Source organism: Cydia strobilella, chromosome 3 (genome assembly GCF_947568885.1).
Source record: "Cydia strobilella chromosome 3, ilCydStro3.1, whole genome shotgun sequence".
NCBI classification, from domain to species: domain Eukaryota; kingdom Metazoa; phylum Arthropoda; class Insecta; order Lepidoptera; family Tortricidae; genus Cydia; species Cydia strobilella.
Genome location: NC_086043.1, coordinates 7,787,806 through 7,813,081, shown reverse-complemented (window position 1 = coordinate 7,813,081; position 25,276 = coordinate 7,787,806). Strand labels below are relative to the sequence as shown.

The window sequence follows — 25,276 nt, the reverse complement described above, 5'->3', positions numbered from 1 at the left end:
CCACTCAGAACCGTCTAACTATACCTCTTGTTTTTTTATCATTAGAAAGAAGGCGAGCGATCTTAACGTGTCGTTTTATCGAAAAACACTTTGAAAATAAGTCACAACAAATATAATATACGATCATTTACATACTTTTGCTTTCATAAGTAAAATATTGCTATATTTATAAAAAAACTTGTCAATAAAAAGACACGTGGAAATGGTTTACCGTTTTTTCTAATGCTAAAAGACTAAGTATAGTTTCTAGTCATGTACAGTCAGCTGCAGAGAAAAGGCACCCCCCCGGCATACAAAGTTCTGTAAATTAGTATGGACGTGGGGTACCTTTTCTCTGCAGCTGACTGTACCAAATAGGAAATGAATTTAATAATAGGGAATATTACGCGAAACTCGGCGTAGGTGGCGCCACTATCACAATCTGAGGGTCTATCGCGAAACAAGAAAATCGAACTTTCGTTATCTAACATCTCTGTCACTCTTGCGTATTCGAGCGATAAAGAGGCAGCTAGATAACGAAATTTCGGATTCGAGTTTTCCGGTAGGTCCCCTGAAAACTTGTCGAAACCTGTTAAAGGTACAGTATGAATAAGTTACTCTACGGTGCACTAAAAAAGCTAGTGCTGCACTCTGGTGGCAGAACATTGCAGTAATATCCCCTATTCCTCGTCCTTTGGAAATCTGAAATAAAAAGTTGAGTTTTGTGACCAACAATATTAATACAAGGAACATTCATCAATGATCATTAATGTCTTTTTTATTAGGGTTCCGTACCCAAAGGGTAAAAACGGGACCCTATTACTAATACTTCGCTGTCCGTCTGTCTGTCACAAGGCTGTGTCTCATGAACCGTGATAGCTAGACAGTTGAAATTTTCACAGATGATGTATTTCTGTTGCCGCTATAACAACAAATACTAAAAAGTACGGTCCCCTTGGTGCGCGCGTCCGACCCGCACTTGACCGGTTTTTAGTATTAAACTATAGTCTGGCAAACACAATCTGTCAGTAAGTAAGAACAAAGAAAACTATAGAGGTACAGTCGAAGGCAAAAATATCGATCCAGACAAATGGCTTAAAAATATGTGAACACGATTTTATTGTCTGAGCGTACACTAATTTTTGAGACTGGGAATGTATATATATTTATGCCCTTGACTGTACTCATCAATTAAAATGAGACAGTCCTGGGCCAAACTATAAGAAAGCTGTAAATGTCGATAGGTTATTGATCTGAGGTCGATACATCGCTATGCCAAAAATATAACCTTTCATACTTAGCAGAAAAGTTCGAAAATATATGCAAAAATCTATATAGACTTGAATGCAAGTAATAATTACATAAACAACATATCGATTTCTATGTTTAGGGTCAGGTCCTATAAATTAATTTCTTCAAAATTGAACAAAACACCGATTAAAGGTTATCGGTTCGTGCGTATTTTCTTTTCTTCCTGTATGCGATTTGCAGCCCTCGATCACACAAGACATTATCACAAAGGGAACTTCAAACCATTACAAATAAAAACTCAGCACCTTTTTCAACAATCTTTCAGGAATAGCAACAATATAATTAAAATAATCCAAGATGACCGCTGAAACATCCCGAAATATTTCAACTAAAATAATACGACTATGTCAAGTTGTTACAGTTGACACCTACCTGTGAAATAACGAACATATATTTTATTTGGCTGGATTATATTATAAAACCACATAGGACCATTTGACATTTCCCTCAGTTCATCTTATGACAATACTGAAAAAAACGAAAGAACTTGCGGATTGTTGTCTCACTCACTCATAGACAAAAAGTAATAACGTGTTGTGAATACGATATCTTTTACCAAGCTTTTATTTTTGCCCGGCTTCTTTGCTTTAGTCATTATTCTGAGCTTTTTACAACTAGATGCCTGCCTACAGATACCAAAAAAAAATATTGTCGTCAAAACTGGGTGCCATTCTACTATAGACATAGTATATAATATACAAGTAGTTATAGACGCGCCACCGAGAGACCGGGGGTAAGAGAAAGAATATTCAAACAAAATTTGGGCAGCATAGGATTTTTTCTCTTTCACTCTTATAAATTTCGATATTTCGCCATCGCCTCCTACCTATGATGCCACCCGGTCGGTGATAAGGACAAAGCATGGCACTATTTTCTCTTTCCTCTTATAGGAATCGCAATAAGACTATCTTTCTCTATCAAAGAGTGTCAGGCCCTCAGAATAATGACTAAAGCAAAGAAGCCGGGCAAAAATAAAAGCTTGGTAAAAGATATCGTATTCACAACACGTTATTACTTTTTTTCTATGAGTGAGTGAGACAACAATCCGCAAGTTCTTTCGTTTTTTTCAGTATTGTCATAAGATGTACTGAGGGAAATGTCAAATGGTCCTATGTGGTTCTATAATATAATCCAGCCAAATAAAATATAAGTTCGTTATTTCACAGGTAAGTGTCAACTGTAACAACTTGACATAGTCGTATTATTTTAGTTGAAATATTTCGGGATGTTTCAGCGGTCATCTTGGATTATTTTAATTATATTTTTGCTATTCCTGAAAGATTGTTGGAAAACGTGTTGAGTTTTTATTTGTAATGGTTTGAAGTTCCCTTTGTGATAATGTCTTGTGTGATCGAGGGCTGTAAATCGCATACAGGAAGAAAAGAAAATACGCACGAACCGATAACCTTTAATCGGTGAGTTTTGTTCAATTTTGAAGAAATTAATTTATAGGACCTGACCCTAAACATAGAAATCGATATATTGTTTATGTAATTATTACTTGCATTCAAGTCTATATAGATTTTTGCATAAATTTTCGAACTTTTCTGCTAAGTATGAAAGGTTATATTTTTGGCATAGTGATGTATCGACCTCAGATCAATAACCTATCGACATTTACAGCTTTCTTATAGTTTGGCCCAGGACTGTCTCATTTTAATTGATGAGTACAGTCAAGGGCATAAATATATATACATTCCCAAAGTCTCAAAAATATGTGTACGCTCAGACAATAAAATCGTGTTCACATATTTTTAAGCCATTTGTCTGGATCGATATTTTTGCCTTCGACTGTACCTATAGTTTTCTTTGTTCTTACTTACTGACAGATTGTGTTTGCCAGACTATAGTTTAATACTAAAAACCGGTCAAGTGCGGGTCGGACGCGCGCACCAAGGGGACCGTACTTTTTAGTATTTGTTGTTATAGCGGCAACAGAAATACATCATCTGTGAAAATTTCAACTGTCTAGCTATCACGGTTCATGAGATACAGCCTGGTGACAGACAGACGGACAGCGAAGTATTAGTAATAGGGTCCCGTTTTTACCCCTTGGGTACGGAACCCTAATAAAAAAGACATTAATGATCATTGATGAATGTTCCTTTTATTAATATTGTTGGTCACAAAACTCAACTTTTTATTTCAGATTTCCAAAGGACGAGGAATAGGGGATATTACTGCAATGTTCTGCCACCAGAGTGCAGCACTAGCTTTTTTAGTGCACCGTAGAGTAACTTATTCATACTGTACCTTTAACAGGTTTTTGACAAGTATTCAGGGGACCTACCGGAAAACTCGAATCCGAAATTTCGTTATCTAGCTGCCTCTTTATCGCTCGAATACGCAAGAGTGACAGAGATGTTAGATAACGAAAGTTCCATTTTCTTGTTTCGCGATAGACCCTCAGATTGTGATAATGGCGCCACCTACGCCGAGTTTCGCGTAATATTCCCTATTATTAAATAATAAAAAAATATTACACGAACGTTTTTTTTTATTATTTCCTATTTGGTACAGTCAGCTGCAGAGAAAAGGTACCCCACGTCCATACTAATTTACAGAACTTTGTATGCAGGGGGGTGCCTTTTCTCTGCAGCTGACTGTACATGACTAGAAACTATTCTTAGTCTTTTAGCATTAGAAAAAACGGTAAACCATTTCCACGTGTCTTTTTATTGACAAGTTTTTTTTATAAATATAACAATATTTTACTTATGAAAGCAAAAGTATGTAAATGATCGTATATTATAGGTATATTTGTTGTGACTTATTTTCCAAGTGTTTTTCGATAAAACGACACGTTAAGATCGCTCGCCTTCTTTCTAATGATAAAAAAACGAGAGGTATAGTTAGACGGTTCTGAGTGGTAGACTGCAAATGAGATAAAAGCTATATTAGGTACATGCATTAATCCTCATATCAGGCGGCTCTTTGATTCCAAGGATTGCATAATTTTTATACTTTTTAACGATTTTTAGAATATGAAAATTATAAAAAGTGTAAAAGTTATGCAATCCTTGTATTCCACGCATTTCATTTCATTTCAACGAGCCGCCTGCTACAGATTTCTTGAAATTGCCGCGTTTTTTCAGGTTCAACTTTCATTAGCCAGACTATTATCAATTTGCCAATTTCGTGATTATTATTTTACACGGCACATAAACTTATGCATAATTTATCGATATAAAAAGTCGACACAGTTACATCCCTAGCAAATTATCAAACTTATGACACCGTACGTAAATGAGAAATAACAAGCATATATGCATCTCTTTTCGGCACATTATCTAATTCGTAAGGAAGTAAAGTACGGGTATACATATTTGCGAAGCATTTTTGCCCGACTTCTATGCTTTAGTCATTATTCTGAGGTCAGGCCCTTGCATTCCACCAAGTATTATTTATTAACTTTAGTATAATATAGACGGCAACTACCCCGACGTGCGGACACTACCACGCACAAATAAAGAAAGAATGAACAGCACACTCAGCACAGCGGGAGGCGGGAGCGGAGTGCCGGTAAGCGGAAGTTGCATTGGTAGTTATTGTTGTTGTGTGTGCGATACTACCTGTACAATAGGGAAACAACATGGTTAATATAAATTTATATCTTCAAGTGAAGTGACTCCTATGTATAATATTGATCGAACTTCACTTCAACAATTTCATTCATCATCAAATAATATAAGAATTTGAGAGTAAAGGATTTGATAGAAATAAATATACACAGGTACTTTATACTTATTCTAATACTTTATTGTACAAAACAGGGGTATTTTGAGTGGTAGTATACAAACATATTCAGTCAAATTAACTTGAATTGTTGCATAAATGCTAAGATACAGAGGATGCTGTTTAGCACACTATTCAGATCATAATAGTATTGTGAAAAGCTTGTGAACCGTTGCTTACTTACAATACAAAGAAAAATCTTAAAGGTGGTATTATTTAGTTTTATGTTGGAACTCAGAATTTAAAACATTTCTCATTTAAATTGCTTGTTATGTTATCACTTGAACCATTTCACCTCTTCAAAAAACTTTATTTCCTTGTGATTGTTCATAAGAATGAAATATTAATTTACGGCTTGTTTCTGATGGATGCCTTCTTGTTCCTCTTTTTTCCGTTGTTTCTCTCTCATAAGTTCCGCATCCCTATGAACAACAGAAAAACACAATTTCAAATGACATTATATCCCACTCAAGTAATTAATAATAACTACATAATTGGCGCGAGAGTATCTCGCCGCGACATAGACTACCCGTCCCTCTTTAATTCATACAGTTAGTAAAAGACGGGTAGTCTATCTCGCGGCGAGATACTGTCGCGCCAGTGTGCTTGGCCTACAGTGTAGAAGTTTGTATAAATAAAAGAAATAATCATAAATATACATTAACAATTCTAAAAATTGTATGTATTGGAAAGCAGAAGGCTGTTTAGAAAGTAAAAAGTAATTTGCTATTGTCTATTTGAATTGATGGTTGATCAATATTATTTTTAGCTGTTATTTTATTCCAAGCCAGGAGACAAACATGCCAACTTTGAGAAAATGCAATAACTGCTTAGTATATAGTTGCATGATGTGTTGATGTGCTCACAAAAGAACAAATGGACAAAAGATGTCACAGAATAGTACCCAATAGGAAAGAAAAGACCCCAATGTAAACCATACAAAAGATGGGAAGGTGACTTTCCTGAAGACTGGAGAAGACTCAAAAATCCGCGAGGAGTGGCGCCGCCTGGAGGAGGCCTATGTCAAAGACAGCCTGACAAAAGTGACAAAGAAGAAGAAACAGAAAAAGAGTACAAACATAAATTGTAAAAATGTATGTGTCAGGAATAAAGGCTATTTCAATTCAATTCATATAATTATGTAGCTGATAATAGAATGGGCTTATAAGTACTGCAATAAAGAATGATTAGTGAACCTTTTGAAAGCCAAAACCCACCTAAAGTCATTGTCACTGGTCGTGCCCACCGCACCATGGACAACTATAGGTGTTATGATGGACAGGTCAAAGTAACCTTCACACTTTCAAGTAAGGTTTACATTAGCTCACTTGTGCCCGGGACATTTGCGTGTCAGTAGCCGGGACTACACAGAGCGAACATACGCGCGAGGCAATTTGCTCGCGCGTATGCTCGCTCTGTGTGGACCCGGCTTGTGACGTTTTTGTTTATAACGTAAAGCGTTAAAATCAAAGATTCAATTAGTAAAAAAAAAACAAGCACCTATGTTTCCTTTCCGATAAAGACATCCCTGTCTTATCATTAGCAGCTTTCTTCTTGGCTAACTCCTGCTGCTTCTTCTGGTTCTTGGCGCGAGCCAAATCTCGCTGATTTCCCCCTGCAAACAAGTAAAACACTACATCCATCACCCTGCTCCTTTTTGCTGTATTAATGTTTCTGCTTATTGTAGCATAACTTTATGATTAGTCACAGAAAATTACTATGAAAATTGTTTAAGTTAGGTGGTCTAATGAATAATGTAGGTATTCAGTTATTTGTTTAATAATTATACGGTCCATTGTCCATAAGGTATATAACGGAGTTCAATGTAAACAAACGCAGCACAACAACAAATTATTAATTGTAATAACTTTCAAGTGACGAAACCTTTTGTGTACGTTATTCAGACTAGATTATTCCCTAAAATTAGATCATAAGGAGAAAGATGATAATATCAACAGATATTATCTGTTGGAAGGCTTTCTGAAAATTTTTCAACAAACTGATTTATTTTCGTATACTTAAACAAATCCGGGGAATTACTTACGGGTCATCGTGGCTTGATTATATTATTACCACAAGGTCGAAATCACGAAATTTGGTCTTCTCAGAAGTGGCACAAAGTCCGGACGATACGCTGGTCCGGCCGAAACCTAAGACAACGCACCGCCCACCCCTTATGCACAATGAAAGGAACTTTGAACACAACTAAAAGATAACAGCTGGCTTAGAAATAAAAACCACCAACTAGCCACAAACAATAAAATGGGCGACAATGTGAAGAGGAAAATGGTGGTCAATCCAATGAAGGCAACGTAACGAGAACAGAACGAGTATATATTGTTGCCATTACACAACTATAAAGCGCCCTCGACACTTGTGCGCGAATCGCGGCGCGAAGCCGCGAACGCGAGTGTGGAGTATAGTTCGCTAATAAACTAAAAATCGACTCCACACTCACGCCGCGTAGTCTGGAGTGAGCTTAAAACAAAACGCCTATGTATTAACAGACGATTAAACGTACATGTCGCATCTGAAAGGTATAGGTTGGATGGGGTACAAGATGTCTGTGGTGTGGTGTGCTGGTGTGGTTAAATCAGAACGTATGAAAAGTTTTAATGCCCGTGTATAGTGATGTTTATGTTACGCGTAAAAAATTTGAAATTGAAATGGCGTTATTTCATTTTTAATTTCCCAATAAGTAATATTTATCGTTGCAATATTCAATTTTTAGTCCATAATCATAAATCAACATTTTATATCTCTGATTCTTTAGTAGATTGGATAATTTGGACATGCGCCGGATCGATTTCAAAGGTAGTGAATCAAAACAAAGAACTTGCAATCTGTCAAAATGTCGGTCAACGCTCAGGTACATTTGACCAATAATGAAAACATTAAAATAAACGATAAAACTCTTAAACCCCTATTTTCCAAGCAAGCGGAGTGTTCATATGTGTCTTGTTATTGGTATGAAATATACTTTTCTGGAGTATTTTTATTTATTTGTTATATTTGGGTTGTTTGTCTAATGGTATATTTTGTTATTGCAGCGAAGAAAATGTATGGAAATTGTGTCAGGATGTATCACTAAGAATACCGGAGGAGTTGGATCGGTGCTTCGTGGTATTTATATCTAACCCTTGCCGCACGGTGCCTCTCTGGAAACAAAGGGCTGGGCGCGAGGAAGATCGTCTCGTCATATGGGTGTGTACAATTATACAATTATTTGTGTCACGCTTACGCTAAGTTGCGCATCGTCTGGAGGCGCGCCAAATAACTAAATGCCAAAGCTTCACATATTTGGTGATTTTTGTAATTGTGGGGTCTTCAACTGGTTTTGGTTGTTTTACAGGACTATCATGTGATATTCTTGTACTCTTGGGACTGCAAGACTTGCCTTGTCTACGATCTGGACTCTGAGTTGCCTTTTCCAACATTCTTCCATAAATATGTCACTGAGACATTTCGTACAGATCAGGTGTTAAAATCTGATTTTCACAGGTAAGCAATAAACACAACTGGGGCCCTAGCCACGATGACAATCATTTGCAGAGAAATGGATAGTAATATGGAAGAGTGAGAAAGACAATATGTGTCATCTCATCTTGGCTAGAGACCTGCATATGTTGTTGACTAAAATTGCAAACCTATCACCTAAATCAGCTTCAAAGAGGATTGCGACTTTAGCCTACAATGTTATTATTTTTACAGCAGGATGGGTGTTTTTTCATTTGTTTTTCTTTTAGATTCTTTCGTGTTGTGCCTGCAAAACAATTCCTGCAACATTTTGCATCTGATCGTCGTCACATGAAGAGACCTGATGGATCATGGATTAAGCCCCCACCTCCATATCCAGCCATCTGCACCTCAGGTAAAACATTATTCAGATTGAATATTATTTATGATTTAACTAGACAAAGGTATGATTCGTTATACTTTAAAAACCACACAAGTTAGATTGATCGGTCTAACTAACAGTAACTAACTATAAATATTGTGTGGTTTGTTACTTCATTCAGTTGTTTTAAATGGCTGTACTTTCATGGCAAATTTTTTGTAAACCAAATGTCTGTTCTTATATCACTAAAATGGTTAATAAGTGGATATAGTGGCTAAACAAGTGCATTCCTGTTCCCAGGGAGGTTTTGGGATTATACTGAGCAACTTTTACTAGGTATGGGACCAACCCCAAAATCCCAAAAAAAAATTTGGTTGTTTCATACATTTTGTCTGGTCCATTTTCTATGGGAACGGGAATGCACTTATTTTTTAGCCACCATGTAGAATGTCTTGTAAGAGAACTCTACAGTATTTGAGACAATTCTATTTTTCTAATAATAAGTGCAATAGCAATAGTTAGTTTTTGTATGAATTTTTATATACTGTTTTATATGCTTATTTTGATTTATATATTACGGTTATTTACTTTTACATGACTTTGTGTGGTTCAATAGTTATTAATTTCCTTTTATTTGTTAATCTTAGTAAACATCTTTACTCTTCCAGTGGCAACAAACAACCTAGATGAGTACATCAACATGGATATTGGATCAGGATTGGGGCAGGTTTTGAGTCTGACAGAATTAGTGCAACGGTTTTATAAGATAGAGAAGTAGTATAAACGAGAACCAGTTGTGGTGCATGCCTGCCTGAGAAAATCAGTAGTTAAATGAAAATTTTTATCATATACATTTTGAATGTAACTGAAGGTTGTAAGAAAAATACAACTCAGGCAGACAACACCATTAGATAGTCAAATGGCGCATTTGTTAATTTAAAATTTTCCATGGCAGAGATCATGGTTTTAGTTGATTATGTTATAGTAATCTTTGTTAATTATTTTGTTGTTCCTGTGATTATTTAATTATTTATTACCATTACTTAAAAATCTATTATAACCTAAAGTCAGCCTATAGCTTATAAATATACAGAGCACAGTGAATTTCAATTTTGCCCACCTATTACACAAACAAGTGTCTTGCACAAGAAAACTATGAATAACCACTCATTTTAAAGCATAGAGGTACAATAATATAAAGAGGAAATGGCGCCTCCCCCGTTTGACTGAATGAGATGCTCTTATGGAACTTTCAGTAGGAGTAGCAGAGAAAGCGTTATTATTGTTTGTCCTTATAGTCTCACATTTTTTTAATTCCCTACCGTAAATTTGTATGGTTTATGGTGGGCTGCAAATCTACTCGATTGCGTATGTTCTGTCCCTCACGGGAGCACGCATATAGCTCATCTATGTAAAGGTCTGTTTTAAAGCCACTTAACTTATTGGTCAAATTTCTATGTACTATGTTAATTTATCTTTGTTTAAACCTTTTATTTACATCTGTTCATTATAATTTTTAATTCTATCAATATAAAATGCCTGGAGGCGCACAGTGGAAAAGCCGTCTGGACCGCGAATAATGAAAATTCCTTCTGAGAGCCCTATGTCCCTGATGAGGGAATTGAGGGATAACAAGATACCATCATCAATATAAAATTAGTGTGTAACATACGTAGGATTGTTGACCAATGAATTATTACATATAAATGTTATCAAATATTTCTATTCCTTCAAAGATAAACTGATGCCTGTATTTAGATAGAACAATTCTAAAAAAACTTAGTAGTTTTACAGAGATGCTCGTGCTTTACATTTACAGCATCTCAATTTTATAAAAGCATGTTAGTTAGGTAAAGGGAACCTGTGCTAACATTGGTCGGCCCTCCAAATTTCAACCACCTATATACTCCACAGTAATTTTGGCGGCTGATATTAGAAAGGTGGCTGATGTTAGGGCATGTTAGCCCACAACATATTATATCATATAATTATGTATATGTCTGTAAAGTTAATTGTTCTTCTGTTTCCTTGAATTATGAAGAGTATATTTTATCTCTACCTCTTGTTCTCGGTTTGACTGAAGAAGTAATCCTTATTTACGGATTGTATGTTACCTTGAGTGATAAATTAAAGTTTAAGTAATTTATTATATGTAGTAGCGTTAACGGTCACGAAGTAGCTTTTGTATGTTGTTAAATCTATTGAATAATTTTTGTATTAACTTTTATACACTCTTTTTATCCTGCCCTAGCACCTTTAGCAGTTAGTAAGAGAAAAATCTCAAATATTACATAGTGTAAGTTAAAAGTGAAACTCCTTATTGTTGAAAATATTTGCATAAGTGCATCAGGATAAGTGTTATGTTACATAAATTTGTCTATTTTATGAACACATATATGTTAAAGCTTCGTGCGTCATGTCATTGAAATCAGACATTGTAATTTGTCGCTCTTGTACGTCGCATGTGATTGTATTCCCTTGCTCATAAACTTTCGTCCTTTTACCCAAATAAAATAAAAAACTTCGACCTGCCTGCCATTGATCAATTCTGAACTTTTTGAGTCCATAGGGCAGGAGATATACGTATAAAATACTTTATTACAATTAATCTAATTCTATCATATCTAATTAACCCTTTTTAAATTGGGCATAGGAAAAGCCCCTTTATACTTGCTATTACGCTTAAACCTTAAGATATAAGCCTGTTAAATAGTCATCCTTGTTCTGATGTGAAAGTGCTTGAGGATGATACAAAGGGCCATATTACATAACAACTTGTAACATTTAGGGCACTTTTACCCTGGGCTAATTAAACTAAGCTTTATTAAGTATAGGGTCATATGGTGTAAGATAAATAGTTCAGTTTGAGGATTCTATACAAGTGTTTCTTTTGCCCCATCTAACGTTATAGCGGATACACCTAAAACCACGTTTAAATTTTACGGATACCTAGTTGTTTTAATCAGAAACGATTTCAAAAACTATGCATGTTTTAAACCAGATTCAGAATTGAAAAACAGCCATTATGAGAACCACTTCTTATAAAATAAGTTGATGAAATTTCAAGTGTTAACAAGTGTTTATGCAATGGACCTTAGATTTGAGAGAAGTGAATATTTTCGCAAAAGCCCCTCTCTAACTTCCAGTGTAATAGTAATACCTATACTTAAAGATAGTTAAGTGTAAGACAAAAGTCTCATTGTTGGTTTTTTAATATTATTAGATTTTGCATTTATTTAAAATATTTCTGTAGGGTTGTATTCAAATTTTACTAGTTTAAGTATATCTTCGTATCAGATGTGTTTCAATTGTTGCATTCTACAATATTTTTGACGCTGGATATGCTTTTGTGGCTTATTTGTATAAAAATGTACTCAATTTTATTACAATCTAAAAATCTATTAATCTAGTCATAATTCCTGTTCTCTACTTTTAAGGATGTATTGTTAACACTTAAATAAGCACCTATATTATGAAGGCGTAGCTGGTTTAATAGTTGGGACCAATCTGAAGACTGTGGTGGAACCCGTTGTGTAGAGAATCCAGTACCGGGGGGTGTAATGTCCCACTGGTTACGCCTTTGACCTATAAACAAACTAGAAACCAGTACATTGTAAAGACTGTTTACCTTCGTACAACGTTGCGTTTCTTTGTAAAGAGTTAGTTGTAGATGTCGTGTCGCCACTGTTCCTTATGGCAAGGCTACACAGTTTTTGAGCACTTTGACCGTTAGCCGCCTAAAGCGCAAATATATTCATGGTGTTATTTAAACGATCTCTTATTTTTCAATGTCATCATATAAACACGAGGAAGATTCTCATCCATTTAAACCTGCATTAAATTTAAAGTGATTTCTAAGCGAGTATAAACGTATTTGTTGCAAAATATTTTTCTTTTATTACTTTTTTTAAATGTCAATATTATTATTTATTTATTATCTATTGATTTTCGCTAATAACGCAATCAAACCCTTTTTTTTAATTCGAAGGAACACACAATTGTATGAAAGTTGACAGTCTTTAATATTAACTTGTTTACATTAATCCGCAATTATTATTGTTATGAATTCAATCCTTACCTTCCTTCTACGTCTTTAAAATTTTATCTATTGACTGACTGAGTGATAAATTGTGCTTGTGCTTTTAATGTACCAAGTTACATGGTTTTATTTTAAGATTGCAAAAAATAAAACACCACACGCTAATCTTTGTGGTTTTATTTACATAAAATTGGCTATGAATGCTACGTAGGCATACAACAAGTATATATAGGTAACAAAGTACAACTACATTCTTACAATTGCACTAAAATAATTGGTATGATTTATTGCCAGTTTTGGTATCATATATTAACCTAATTTCAACATACATTTCAGACCTCTCGTCTTTGTGCAAATCTCACTGTCAAATTTAACAGTTCAGGTACTATGAGTACAGAGGGCCTACGGCGAAAATTAAATTTTCGTTATCTCTATCACCCTTGCATAGGTACCTATTTGAGAGACAAATAGACGAACGAACGATTACGAAAGAAATGGTTCGCGGTAGGTCATCGTTCATTACCGCGCGAGAACTCCCGAGAATCAAACTTCTCGCATCGAAAGATGGTAACTATGACAGTTAATTTTTATATGGAGTAGCTGTCACGTAAAATGTTTGTAGACATTTTTTTGGAAGTTTTGGATATTCGTTTGTTTAGAAATATTATTAACATTTAATTAAAGTACAGTAATATGTATATATATATATATATATATATATATATATATATACATATTAAAATAAGGTCCCAATTAAAGGAGACGAAGGAACTGTCAAAGGTTCATAGGGACCATCTGACGCGAGAGCCGACCCGACCGGCGGGCCTTCATTTCGATTCCTCGGAGCTCGCGTGTGGACTGTACTATTTCTTTGCCTATCTATAGGCAAGAGTGGTGAGCTGGTGAGTACATAACATTAATAAATCAACAAAAATATTGCACTACTTGGTAAGGATCTCGGCACCATCCTCAGTGACTAGAACTGTATGTTCCGCTTGAGCGCTCCTAGCCCCGTCTTCTGTGACCACCGTCCACCCATCGGGCAGTATCAGCGTGTGCTTGCTACCGTGCGACAACACGGGCTCGATGGTGAAGGTCATACCTGGCCTCATCCGGCCGGGGTAACGGTTTACTGGAATTAGGGAAAAATAATATTTACCAAAAAACTATAAAAAGGGACATTTAAACCCGATTTAACTGATCAGTTCATCAGCATCACAGAACATAAACTTTATTGACCTCCGCAGTGGATAGACAGCAAGATTAAATGTTCCAGTATTCACAGAAACTTTATTGCTAATTAATTGGGAATCCAACCGAACGAAGCGAGGTCATGGGGCAGAATGCCCAATTTCACACTACTATTGTATTCATCGTAGTTAATGTCATAAGCGCCATTGACAATAAGTTCCCTTTCAATAGAAAATACCACAATATCGTCAGCAAAACTGCCGTTTAGGTGGTAGATAATGTCAAAGTAGGGGTGGTCCCTGGAAGCACTTGAAGTGGCCCTCGAAACTATAAAAAGAACAACACTTTGTAGACTAATTGTCATAGGTATTTATTTTCTAACACTTGGTGGTCCTGGGCCAAATTTTTTTTTTCGAGTGGTCCCTTATTACTGACCGGACATACGAAACGCAAAAAAGATTATTTGCCTGAGTGACGAATATTAAGGCGATACAAATGTATCAATGTTTTAGATTTAGTAAGCACATTTATGATAGTTGCGTACGTGAAAAAACAAAGATAAAGCACGTCCACCTCTCCCTATTGTTGCCAGAAACAGACGGATGAGTTATCTTATCGTGATCGTGCGATACACGTGACATTATACGAACCAAGTGAGGGATATAAACATGTTCTGTAGGTATAGGTGGTGTGGGTGGCGGTAAGCAGAACGGATGGTTATGAGAGTAGTAGGCGGATGCAATAAATAACTATTATTATTAAAAAAAACATCATTTTGGAAAAGAGCTGATACTCTTCAAACTGCTGGATCGATTTCTATACATAGCTTAGAGAAAGCGCAAGGAAATTTCATCAAAAAAACCGCATCGATATCGGTCTATCCGTTGGACAGCTACGATTGAGTCAAACATATAACACCCCTTTTTTTGCGTCGGGGGTTAAAAAAGGATCTAACCCACAAAAATAGTCATACAGAGGAGTGAAATCTAAAATCGTTCCCCCGAGTTTGACAGCGCAACTAGATGGCGTTATATGGTATCTGAAAAAACAGTCCAAATACATACTTACGTGTGTGGTAAATGTCTGGGGGGCCATGGAAATATCGGCCAATACCGTGGCCTATGAAAGCAGGCAGCACTGTCAGCCCATTTCTTTTTGAATGTCTAAATATCGATGCTCCTATTTCGCTAAATGGCACCTCTGGACCACAAGTTTTGATTGCCTGTAAAGTAAAATAAAATCGTGTTTATAAATTATTTTCTTTCATATTTTCTTGTTCTAGAAATAGTTAGCCCTTATAAGTAATTATATTCGTATTTAGTCCTGGATAATTTTAACAGTGTAGTAGTCTCGATCGCTGGCCAATCTGACGCGAATTTAGAGTCGCCGAGATGAAAGAAAAAATTACTAACTGTCACGATGACATTCATATCTTTTTCGCGCGCCATATAACGCACATGTCGCTTTATGAACAATTTATGTTTTATTGAGTAATTCTTAGTTTTTCCCGTAATAATCAATGCAGTTATACCTAAAAAGACGATATGCGGTGCAAAGTGCACATGGAAAGTGAAAGTTATAAAATATCGGAACGTAAGTACATTATCATCAGGAGATAATTGAAGCAGTCTTCATTTTCCAAATTCTTGCTACTATAAGGTGCTAAGTGTTCCCGTGGGGAAACTTGGAGGTGTGATACAATAGTTTATGTACTTATCCTCACTTTATTATAAAATACCTATACAATTTTGTATCTAGTTCTTATACATTCTCGTGTGACGAGTTTGTCTATGTCCTTGTGGGACATTGTTTAAGGGTTGACTTGAAAATACCCATATGTCGCGTGGCGACATGGTGTTATGTTATCTTTGTCCGTGGGACATTCTGGGAGATGTTGGCTTAAAAATATCCACATGTCGCGTGGCGACATTGTGCCTCGTTCGTGGAACGAGGGTCAGATCTTTTTAAAATGACTTCAATTACTATGCTCATTGCATAGCAAGAAGCCCTTCGTCCGTGGGACAAGTAAGAGAACCGACTATTCAATAATAAGATGGAATTAAATATATGACCAGAAACACGTCATCCGTGGGATGATAATACACGAAATGTCTTTTAATAGCTAATTAATTTCTTATAATGACATTAGCAGCTGAGATTGACCTAACAAGAAACCCAAATATCTGGATCAAATTTAGCGCATCTTGTCACAGTCATGGACGGGGTCCTGTGTCACGTACATAAATATCAACTAGCTTATTCTAGTATTGTATGCTAATTAAGTGCTGACTTATTGTTTACAAATAATAACATTATTCTGGAAGCTGCTGGAATAAAATATTTGGATTAAGGTCTGTACCAAACACTTATAATATATGCTGAACCCTTTTGAGGCATGTCATTTTTATTATTCCTTTGCTAATCAAAAATTCTGTAGCCTTATCCAGAAGAGAGGCAGTGAGTCTGCTAGCTGCATTAATACAATAAAATAAATAAGTGACTCAGTAGTGCACTTCATAGTCTTCATACCTACTCATATTATACTAATATGCAAAAGAATGCTATCAGCCTTTATAAGGACAAGATCCAGACAGCTGCCTTATTATGAAGATCAAATCTGAGGGTTCATGGCATATACTATTTTCATTAACACTTCTTACAAGCTTCCTATAGCTTAAGCTTGTTTCATAAATTTCATAATATCATATTGTTAGAACGAAATTTTTTTTCTTTTGCAGGCAGTTTGGTAAATTGCCATACATGTTGACTAATACATTCCTTCTAATATCATAAGGAAAAATAACCCTTCAAGGGTTACTCAATTCAATTCAATTATAAATATAAATACTAATTTATTTTAGCCACTCTCACAAGAAATATAAATATCACAACAAATTATGATAATATTTCTTATTCTTATTCTTGATATGTTCCCGGATAGCCCAGTCAGTTGTGCATTAAAATTTTTAAGTTCTCAAAGCCCAATTGCCTTTGGTGAAAATAATCAAACATGACATATTTTCCATTTCCTTCAGAAATATGAATTATATATTGAATTAAATCAAGAGTTTATTCCTCCTTCAAATTACAGATAATGAACAGTAAGTTGTATAAAATACAAAACTGTAGGTGAACAAGGGTACTTACAATACCAAAGACTATACATAGAAAATTTTAATCAGTCAGCCATTGGATGGATGTCTAATATCAATAAATTATAAATTCTGAGCAAGTCCAAAGCTCCAAACTCTTATTTATTTAAATTTTTTACCAAACTTTTGGGCCTTTTATAAAGGCAAGGCAAATTGTGGCAACATTTTTCCTACAATTGCTTGGAACCCTTTCACAAAATGGTAGGGTTCAATTTAGCACGAGCTCAGATTTCGATACATTTGTGATAAGGAAATAGAAATTTAATGGATATGTAAGTAATATTAAATAGGTAGGTAGGTTATATAAGTAGGTAGGTAGGTAGATAATAATGTAGGTTTATAGGTATTATGCAATAGTCATATCACATTTCCCAACATTTAAACATTAGTGTCCCCGTTACCTGGTATTGTTTGGTTTTGAAGGGTCTACTAACTTTAAGCCTAAGACATTAAATAAAACAACATTATTAGTTAGGTATGTACTAGAAAGATTCTTATCCAAAGTGTTCGAATGTTTGATACCTCTTGGTACTGTAAAATTACTTTAAACGGTTGGGGGATGATGATGATGATGGACCTGATGAAGACAATTATCGATAATAGAGCTGAAATGGAAAAAAGAATTGGATTCCAAAAAGAAAAATATGCTTTATGCCATAATGAGCAATTCCTATATATTTTTATTAATCAATTATATTTATATAATCAGTAGTGAATTGAAATAATTTCACAAATACAATAAAATTCACAACAGATCATATTGTTGCATTTCATTTATATCGTTTTTTATATACTTTCTGTATGAATATGTTCAGTATAGATCAAACAGAAGTTGGAAAGACCTTTTAGCAGTAAGACTGTCCAAACTGATCTATGAAGTTATTTGTGGCATTTAACAGAGCATTTGAGACAAACTTTCTGTTCATAATAACTCATAATTATGATATGTAATGAGAATAGTCATTTTCTGTTTTTCATTGTATTTCGGATTCTCAAGGCTAATGCTTATGTTGTAATTGATTCATGGTTTTTATTATGGAATTATGCAGGACACGCCACAGACCGATTCACATACATATGTGGTGGTAATTTCTCACATTTTCAATATAATAAGAATTTATATTATCTGAACCAAATTATAGGTTGTTTCGTTTCAAATTGCTTACTTACTAACTCATTTAGAATCTTTTGTCAGATTCAGTAGGTAGTGGTTGAGAAATACTAGAACAAATAATTGAAAGATATGATTCTTTATCTCTAACAGCATCACCTTTTTATATTCCTGGATGTATATAGACATTAAATAAAATATATTAAAAGACAACGTGAAACTTGTTTTAGATAGGGAAGCAATTTAGAATATTTTAAGTGTAGGATGTATTATTTATATTACCCCTTATAGCATAGTAAGTGACTATTACTTACTTAGCTTAGTTAAGTGGTTACTTAACAACTTTTTAAATAAGGATGCTTAAATCCCTTCCAACATAAACTATCTAATGTTTAATCACCATGTACATTTATTAGTACTATTGTCGAAAGTTGTTTAAACAACTCCGAGCATGTCCTAATCTCCCAAGATACACCAGGTCTGGGAAAAGAAGAGTGGTATTCAGACTTTAAAATATGGACATGATACAATCTATTACGCTTAATTGCGTGAATGTGAAGCAATGAGTGTCTTCTTAAGGGTGTATGTTACAAATAATAAATCAACTTGAGATTTTGAAAGTAAAATTACAGTCTTAGATATTTCATGTTTCAACAAATAATACGGTTCCTTTTATTATTATGTTTATTTAAAACAGCAATACTCTTTAAAATCTTTAGAGAAGAAAAATTAATAATAAAGACTGCCACGCCACGTTTTTCCTTTACTGGGTGATGCCCCGAAAATATGACTGTCTAGACTCAATTTATTATTGTTTATGAATAAATAAATGAAATGAAATATATATTTATTGGAATAAACAAATATAATATAAGAGAAGACTATAGCATCATAATGTCTTAAAACCTTGTCTGATGTGTCTTAGACAAGCAATAAGAAAATAAAGGGTAGATAAATAGTAACGAATAAATATCTTTTATCTTTATCTTTGACAGTTCTCATGTATTCTTTCTTTTATGGAGGCTTTATATTTATATACCGCAATATAGGTACATTATTACATATTTTCTTTACATTTTCTAATTATGATGTATCACATTGGTCAAGATAAAGATCATAGTATATGGGTAGGTCTCACCAGTGAACATAATGTTTTAAGCATAAAGGGATGCTCCAGATAACTACTCTGTTACTGTCTGCTGCTCTTGTTAGATATGAATTATCTTTACATCAAAACTCAAAACTCTTATCTTTACATGTTCAAAACTTTGAACGCAGTAAGTAAATCTCTGATTCTCAGAGTATTTACCCATTAAAGTAGTATAAGTTCAAAACCTAATTTTATTATTGGTAATTCTCATGTAATTGGTCGGAGAATTTTTTAAAATTTCTGTTTTTTTTTTTTTTTTTTTTTTTTTTTTTTTTTTTTTTTTTTTTTTTTTTTGCCAGGAAACTCAAAAGCCGATTTTGATATTTTGAGATTTCTCATAGCGACTTGTTTATTTTGCCTTAATTTTAATTTTTTTATGGAATATAGAGATAGGTATAGGTTTCCATGATAGATAATATATAGATATACATATTCTTGCCAAAAATACAAGTGCTTGTTTTTGGGTAGATTTTTGGGACATTTATTTTTACAAATTATTTAATTATCTTCTCTAAACATCTACACTGTTAAAATTATCCAGGACTAAATACGAATATAATGATAGGATTAAACGAACTTACCTGAAGTGAAGTTCAATCCTGATTATATGAAGTATTTAGTCCTGGATAAGGGGTATCCCCACCCTCCTCGAGTAACCATGAATCCATGGTTACTTCCCATTTAGTGCATGAATACTCTAAACTATATGAATGTCATCGTGACAGTTAGTAATTTTTTCTTTCATCTCGGCGACTCTAAATTCGCGTCAGATTGGCCAGCGATCGAGACTACTACACTGTTAAAATTATCCAGGACTAAATACTTCATATAATCAGGATTGAACTTCACTTCAGGTAAGTTCGTTTAATCCTATCATTAACGTTAAAGGGCGTCTTTAATCACTTCTGGCTATCACGCTATAGAAGTCAAATTAATACTATTAGTGATTTTGTATGTAATAGGTAGTTATTTGTTTTACAAGAGGGTAAAGCTGTGGTTTAACCTAAGCTCTCGTGGAAATAAATATTGTGGCAAGCGAAAGATTCCAAAATTTACTCGCTACCCTCGTGGTTCGAAAAATGGAATCTTGAAGGTGTGGCGAGGGTTTCAAGGCACGAGGGTTAAACAAATTTTGCCACCGTGTGAAACACAAAATTATTCACCACACCAACACAAGGAAAATACTAACTGTAAAATATCAAACAAAATCAAAGCAAATCGATTCATAATGAATGTTATTAAATATTTATCATTTAAAATTCAATTCTATCAGCCAACATAAGAAAACAACTCAAAATTTGCATTTGATTACTTTGCCTCACATGTAAATAAAATTCAACTTTCTTATCAGTTTTTGAACAATCAAGAGAGCCTTTACCAGCTGGTGTGGTGAAAAATCACTAGTAGTATTTAGCTTTTATTTTATTATGCAATGCGCCCCTGGTTGTCAATCCAGTGACAGCAGTTGATATTTGCCACCTTGGAGCATGGAATGAGGGCTACCGTTATTGTGCTCACCAGTTGGCGCCGCTGTTGATGTAGGTCTAGAGAAACAGATCTCAAAATTCTTTTATGCTTATTTTTATAAAATCAATACGTTCTAATATACACAAAGGTATTTTAACGTCTAAATGTGCCATCTTTTCAACCTTTTAAATTTTGCATATATTTAAGTTGGCACTTTTTAGGGTTCCGTAGGGCTCTAAAAAGCCATATAGTCACATCCAAACTTATTCACGAATGCCACGAACGACTAATGGAGGTATGTCATAACAATAAGATCACCCTACAATGGATCAAAGGACACAGCGGATCCCGGGGTAACGATGCTGCGGACGAGCTTGCCAGGCAAGGATCGAGTGCGGGAGCGATTGGCCCAGAACCGATCCTCCCGATACCGATTAGCAAGGTACGCTCAATGCTGCTGGCACGTACAGGGAAACTACACACTTGGCCCAGAACCGATCCTCCCGATACCGATTAGCAAGGTACGCTCAATGCTGCTGGCACGTACAGGGAAACTACACACATAATATTGGCTAAACCAGACTGGATGCAGACAGGCCAAACAAGCCATGCCTGGCATCAACGGAAAGCTCACAAGGGTGCTCCTTCAATTAGGAAAGACCCGACTGAGCATGGTAACCAGTGTCATAACAGGTCATGGACTATTTAACAAACATCTTTTTATAACAGGTGTCACAGACAGTCCCCTATGCAGAGGATGCATGGAGACAGAAGAAACAGCGTCTCACGTGGTGCTGGAGTGCAGCGGAGTGGCCCCATACAGGGCAAAACATCTCGGATCCCCGAGAGACCTCCCCGAGGTCCTACTCAACATCAAAGGTTTGATAGGTTTCCTCGAGGAGCTGGGCTGGCAGGACTAGCCCACCCTCATGTCACGCAAAATAGGCGCCAGTCGTCGAGTTGCGGAAAATCGCCCGAACTACAATACAATACAATAGGGTTCCGTACCCAAAGGGTAAAAACGGGACCCTATTACTAATACTCCGCTGTCCGTCTGTCCGTCCGTCTGTCTGTCTGTCACCAGGCTGTATCTCATGAACCGTGATAGCTAGACAGTTGAAATTTTCACAGATGATGTATTTCGGTTGCCGCTGTAACAACAAATACTAAAAACAGAATAAAATAGAGATTTAAGTGGGGCTCCCATACAACAAACGTGATTTTTGACCGAAGTTAAGCAACGTCGGGCGGGGTCAGTACTTGGATGGGTGACCGTTTTTATAGTTAATGGTACGGAACCCTTCGTGTGTGAGTCCGACTCGCACTTGGCCGGTTTTTATTTTAAACCACTAACATTTATATTTATTGAGCTACATATGTCTATTTTTTACCATGATTAATCAAAGATGGACAAAGATTTACCACAATTATATAAGGAGTGAAATATCCCAATAAAAAAGCTTGAAACCCCCAAAACTTCTATGCATTTGACATTTTGAAAGACCTCCATCTACACTAGCGCCCCTAGCGGCGAAATTAAACGCGGTAGCCCTCATTGGCATATAAATGACAGTTTTGTATGTAATGAAAAAACTAAGGCACTACCTATATATGTATACCCTTTGAGATTATAAGTAACTTACAATATTGAGGCACTCTTCCGTAACGCTGATAAGCTCTAATCCTCGGTCATCAACTTTTCCAACAGGAAAGGTCTTAGAACAGTCTCCGTGGAACCCTTTAAAGAAAACCTAGGAAAAAAAAATAGTTCAAGCGGAGAGAGTTTGGTGCGATTTCGTGCTGTCGTGCGACACGCCATCTCCCGTCTCGCTTATACAAATAATAAACAGAAAGGGATGGATGTCGCATGGCAAATTTAGTGAGCTCCATAAAATTTATAATGTCCAATCACGCTATTATGAATATAATGATATCCAGATGAATGTGAATTTTAAGTAAATGCACATAAGACTGTTTTTCGATAGCTGCTCTAAGCAAAATAAAAAAAAAAAAACATATTGTACATTCCACTTGAAATATAAGTTAATATAAGTTACTAGATTGAATGGTGTACTATATTGAGTGAAATACACAAACACCTCGGCAGGGAGTTCACTATTATCTTGATTGAACTGCACAAACTAAAACGAAACTCATTTGATTGTATACCTAATTCTATTGCAATGCACTTATGCTAGCCTAGGTTGAGCACCCAATGTAATTTCATTGAGATCAATAAGATCATACATACCGTTATATCAACATTAATAATGTCACCATCCTGTAGCGGCCTCAGGTCGGGTATGCCATGTACTGCTACATTGTTCACAGAGGTGCACACGCTTTTTGGAAAGCCTTTATAATGCAATGGGGATGGATATGCTCCGGCTTCCACTGTTAACTTGTGTACCAGTCCATCTATTTCGTCTGTAGTTATTCCTGGCTGAAAGTTTAATGTCAATTTAGTTAACGCATTCACACATTCACAAAGAGCCCTTGAGGCCTACTTGCAGAATAATTTTTTGAATTTTGTAATTCTGCCAGCGCGAGCTGCACTTTGTAGCGAAAAACGCCTAAGAACAGACCCTGCCTAGCAGGTCGCTGGCAGTTAATATGTTAATGCTTAAAAAATAGAACTTATACTACAAGTATGGGGATGTAAATACTGCAGTGCCCCCTACTCTGGTTTGCTTTATCTTTAGCTGTAGCATAGACAATTGTTTTATTGTAGGTAAGTTTGTGGGACTCTATGAATGTGTTTTCAACTGCTGAAAACAAAGCGGGACTAATGGGCATGGTCCCACAGAAATACAGAACGGAATAGTCCCTTTTTAGGGTTCCGTACTCAAAGGGTAAAAACGGGACACATACAACAAATACTAAAAACATAATAAAATAAATATTTAAGTGGGGCTCCAATACAATAAACGTGATTTTTTGCCGTTTTTTGCGTAATGGTACAGAACCCTTCGTATGCGAGTACAACTCGCATTTTGCTAGTTTTTACTAAACTATAGGTAAAAATGTTAAGGAAAACTCTTGCATGTAGTAGTGTTTGGAGAGACATATTTCATAATTGATTTGATTTGATAATATAACATTAGGTTTGTAGACAGTCATCTCAGTTTTCCATTCTACTTATAATTTTAATTTTCCATGTCAAATAATTTAAACCACATGCAATAGGCTTTCCTTAAGTTTTTTCCTTATACCATTTTATAACAGTAAGTGATTATTATTTTACACTGACATAGATATTCTTCTGAACATGAGCTAATATATTAGCAGCCAGCTTGCAACTTCTTCTCATTCCACGCAACTGATTGACATCTTTAACTTCCGCTTTGTCTGGCAACACCATTGGCTGTTTCTGTAATACATACTCCGGCTTCTCAATGTGGTCTGGGACTGTTCTGCTCGGAGTTGTCTCAACGGGATATACCTTTTCGTATACTCCAAATCTTAATCTGAAATTATTTATGTTCATTTTATTTTAACAATCATAACATTGTATTGGACATGCTTTGAGACAAGAGAATAGGTAACTGTAAATGGGTCTAAATCCTGCAGCATGGAGAACCTTGTTGGTGCACAAAATAATGACCTCAGGTGGTCTCAACCCACAGTCATGAGGAAATGAGGAAGAAGAAGAAATGGATGTTTGTTATTATACAATTATTTTATATATTATTTATTTACACAATTATTTTACCCAGAATTAGGAGTACTTTTGATGTAAATGTACAAAGGTTATGAAACATCATGGTAATAAATGAAACAACAAAACACAAAACAACATAAACATGCAAACAAAACAGTGCTATGTCAAATTAATTGTTAGTCAATATACTTACAAAAGCTGCTTTTGGAGTCTTGGATTAAGTGCTTTGGGTACTCGCATTGTTGTGTTGTGGTGGCTTTGGACTCACGTCTATGTCTTCCTTTTTCTAAACTAATACTAACAAAAACAAGCTTTTCTACAGAATAAACAGCTGTTTAAGGTCTAAACTAAATCAAACAAAATGTGCAATAAAATTATTTCCCTAACTTAGCGAGGGATAAATTAGGCCACTCTAAAATCGCTTACACATTGATCTTCCAGAATTGGCTCAAAGAACCAATTATTTTTCGGGGTAGTTCCATGCTTTTAGTTTCAAATATATGGAAAATAAGAGTGACTTTTATTCATAAAGATATCATTAAAATATTATTAATAAAGATAAATACAAAATTCAATTATGCAATTCAAATCTAGTTCCCCTTTGGTGACACTTCTGTGATGTGACAACTTGACAAGCACCGC

The 25,276-nt window shown here is 35.3% G+C and overlaps 3 protein-coding genes across 4 annotated transcripts; 1 reads left to right on the top strand and 2 right to left on the bottom strand.

The window, feature by feature from the left end:
- Positions 1-5,024: 5,024 nt before the first annotated feature.
- Positions 5,025-7,336, bottom strand: LOC134755726 (putative SERF-like protein). The gene is made up of 3 exons (XM_063692270.1): positions 7,070-7,336; positions 6,526-6,640; positions 5,025-5,447 (listed from the first exon to the last, which is right to left on the bottom strand). The coding sequence occupies exons 1-3, from the start codon at positions 7,074-7,076 to the stop codon at positions 5,369-5,371; spliced, it is 201 nt and encodes a 66-aa protein (XP_063548340.1). The 5' UTR covers positions 7,077-7,336; the 3' UTR covers positions 5,025-5,368.
- A 462-nt stretch (positions 7,337-7,798) lies between these two features.
- Positions 7,799-13,065, top strand: LOC134755794 (protein N-terminal glutamine amidohydrolase). The gene is made up of 5 exons (XM_063692400.1): positions 7,799-7,992; positions 8,076-8,229; positions 8,378-8,526; positions 8,772-8,896; positions 9,532-13,065. Exons 1-5 carry the CDS (start codon positions 7,877-7,879, stop codon positions 9,639-9,641), a joined length of 654 nt encoding a protein of 217 aa, XP_063548470.1. The 5' UTR covers positions 7,799-7,876; the 3' UTR covers positions 9,642-13,065.
- LOC134755787 (methionine aminopeptidase 1D, mitochondrial) lies at positions 13,064-25,265 on the bottom strand. Of its 2 annotated transcripts, none has more exons than XM_063692390.1 (6): positions 25,061-25,265; positions 24,224-24,440; positions 23,225-23,416; positions 22,617-22,724; positions 15,162-15,315; positions 13,064-14,034 (listed from the first exon to the last, which is right to left on the bottom strand). In XM_063692390.1, exons 1-6 carry the CDS (start codon positions 25,114-25,116, stop codon positions 13,844-13,846), a joined length of 918 nt encoding a protein of 305 aa, XP_063548460.1. In that variant the 5' UTR covers positions 25,117-25,265; the 3' UTR covers positions 13,064-13,843. The 2 variants fall into 2 exon arrangements, with proteins under 2 accessions (XP_063548460.1, XP_063548461.1); XM_063692391.1 differs by having other exon boundaries at positions 24,828-25,252.
- Between the last annotated feature and the right edge of the window lie 11 nt (positions 25,266-25,276).

Excerpts from the sequence above, each read along its gene's own strand:
- LOC134755726 (XM_063692270.1), bottom strand. Across the intron at positions 5,448-6,525 it reads TTATCGGAAAGGAAACATAG|GGATGCGGAACTTATGAGAG; the intron begins GTGCTTGTTTTT and ends TGTTGTTCATAG.
- LOC134755794 (XM_063692400.1), top strand. The coding sequence starts at position 7,877 with ATGTCGGTCAACGCTCAGGTACATTTGACCAATAATGAAAACATTAAA. Across the intron at positions 8,230-8,377 it reads AAGATCGTCTCGTCATATGG|GACTATCATGTGATATTCTT; the intron begins GTGTGTACAATT and ends GTTGTTTTACAG. Across the intron at positions 8,897-9,531 it reads TCCAGCCATCTGCACCTCAG|TGGCAACAAACAACCTAGAT; the intron begins GTAAAACATTAT and ends TTACTCTTCCAG.
- LOC134755787 (XM_063692390.1), bottom strand. The coding sequence starts at position 25,116 with ATGGAACTACCCCGAAAAATAATTGGTTCTTTGAGCCAATTCTGGAAG. Across the intron at positions 22,725-23,224 it reads TTATTAATGTTGATATAACG|GTTTTCTTTAAAGGGTTCCA; the intron begins GTATGTATGATC and ends TTTTTTTCCTAG. Across the intron at positions 15,316-22,616 it reads CGGAAGAGTGCCTCAATATT|GCAATCAAAACTTGTGGTCC; the intron begins GTAAGTTACTTA and ends TTTACTTTACAG.